Raw genomic sequence first — 2127 nt, 5'->3', positions numbered from 1 at the left:
TCTCTCTCTCTCTCTCTCTCTCTCTCTCTCTCTCTCTCTCTTTTCCTGGTACAAACTTAATCTCTCATTCAAGGAAACAGAGTGAGTCGTGATTGTGGTTTATTGTACCCAGTGTGTGTGTGTGTGTGTGTGTGTGTGTTTGCTTTGTTTCCCGTCGCTAACGTTCTCCTCCCTCCCTCCCTCCCCTCAGGCTGTTCACGCGCTGGGTTGAGATGAGCGGCTACCTGTGGCTATACGAGTACCGCTTCGTGGACATCCCCTGGCAGTCGCCCCTCGCCTGGTGGGCAGGATTTGTCGTGGCGGATTTCGTCTACTACTGGTTCCACAGGGCGTCCCACGGTGCGTGTGTGATGAGCTCGCTTCCACTTTCCCTTACATCCATAAGACCTCTGCGTGTCACGAAGCACGAGAAGTTAATCTAGATCCAGAAGAGGTATACGGCGAGAGAGAGAGAGAGAGAGAGAGAGAGAGAGAGAGAGAGAGAGAGAGAGAGAGAGAGAGAGAGAGAGAGAGAGAGAGAGAGAGAGAGAGAGAGAGAGAGATTGGAAGGCACTCCTCTAACCAGTCGGGAAATGAGGTGCCCCACTCACTGAAAAATCCCAGGTGGTAGCGGCGGATGAAAACAGGCATCGAGCTGGTTTCACAGTCCAACACAGTGTCTTCGTATCCGCCCGAACCAAACTATAGAATCCCACACAATCCAAAATGGTGAGGTCTTCGATGCCACACTAAATCCACAAGACTTTTCCTGTATAGTTTCATCAAATTTGTGAACTTAAATACAAACACCAGACACTATACAAGGAAATTTCGAAGGCTCTGGTATTGGTTTGGGAGCTTACTAACCCGTCATGCGGAACTGTGAAACTGGACCATCATCTAAGTATCTTCCTCTCCTCCTTGCACCCCTTCACCAACCCTCCTCCCCCCTACGTATCTTCTCCTCCTTGCACCCCTTCACCAATCCTCCCTCCCCCTATGTATCTTCCTCTCCTCCTTGCACCCCTTCACCAACCCTCCTCCCCCCTACGTATCTTCTCCTCCTTGCACCCCTTCACCAATCCTCCCTCCCCCAACGTATCTTCCTCTCCTCCTTGCACCCCTTCACCAGCCCTCCTCCCCCCTACGTATCTTCTCCTTGCACCCCTTCACCAATCCTCCCTCCCCCTATGTATCTTCTCCTCCTTGCACCCCTTCACCAACACTCCTCCCCCCTACGTATCTTCTCCTCCTTGCACCCCTTCACCAATCCTCCCTCCCCTACGTATCTTCCTCTCCTCCTTGCACCCCTTCACCAACCCTCCTTCCCCCCCACAGAGGTCAGCGTGATCTGGGCCTGGCACCAAGTCCATCACTCTCACGAGGACTACAACGTCACCGTGGCTCTGAGGCAGTCTATGTTCCAGCGGCTCTGCGCCCTGGGCTTCTACCACCCCTTTGCCCTGCTCGGCGTGCCTCTCCCCGCCATCTGCGTCCACTGGCACCTGAATCTTTTGGTACAGTTTCTCATCCACACGGAGCTGATAGGAAAGTGTGGGCCGCTGGAGTGGCTCTTCAACACGCCCTCACATCATCGCGTGCACCATGGTGAGTGAGGGAGGGAGAGAGAGGGAGGGAGGGAAAATAAAGTAAGAAAGCAAGAAAGGAAAAGACGGAAGGGAAAGAAGGCAGGGAAAAGGGAGGGAAGGAAGGAGGTAGAGAAAGAAGGCAGGGAAAAGGGAGGGAAGGAAGGAGGTAGAGAAAGAAGGAAGGGAAAAGGGAGGGAAGGAAGGAAAAGGGAGGGAAGGAAGGAGGTAGAGAAAGAAGGAAGGGAAAAGGGAGGGAAGGAAGGAGGTAGAGAAAGAAGGAAGGGAAAAGGGAGGGAAGGAAGGAGGTAGAGAAAGAAGGAAGGGAAAAGGGAGGGAAGGAAGGAGGTAGAGAAAGAAGGAAGGGAAAAGGGAGGGAAGGAAGGAGGTAGAGAAAGAAGGAAGGGAAAAGGGAGGGAGACGCAGAGATGGTTTGCTGTGAAATGGTGGGAAGGGTAAGGAAGGGAGCGAATGGTAGAAGAGGAGAGAAAAGGAGAGAAAGGGAGAAAGAATAGGAAGAGACGAAAGGAGAGGAAGGGAAAAGGGAGTGGAAAGAAGATAA

At 52.7% G+C, this 2127-nt stretch overlaps 1 protein-coding gene across 1 annotated transcript in view; it reads left to right on the top strand.

Moving 5' to 3' along the window:
- The window catches only part of LOC126981157 (alkylglycerol monooxygenase-like), a 26528-nt gene extending 24933 nt beyond the window's left edge, over positions 1 to 1595 (top strand). The window contains exons 3-4 of the mRNA XM_050831874.1: positions 191 to 339; positions 1318 to 1595. Coding sequence (XP_050687831.1) covers positions 191 to 339; positions 1318 to 1595 — 427 coding nt within the window. The remainder of the gene's footprint in view (positions 1 to 190; positions 340 to 1317) is intronic.
- Positions 1596 to 2127: the final 532 nt, after the last annotated feature.

The sequence above is a fragment of the Eriocheir sinensis genome, chromosome 47 (assembly GCF_024679095.1).
Source record: "Eriocheir sinensis breed Jianghai 21 chromosome 47, ASM2467909v1, whole genome shotgun sequence".
Taxonomy (NCBI): Eukaryota; Metazoa; Arthropoda; class Malacostraca; order Decapoda; family Varunidae; genus Eriocheir; species Eriocheir sinensis.
Note: the sequence above shows the minus strand (reverse complement) of the source record. Positions and strands in the feature narration are given on the sequence as shown.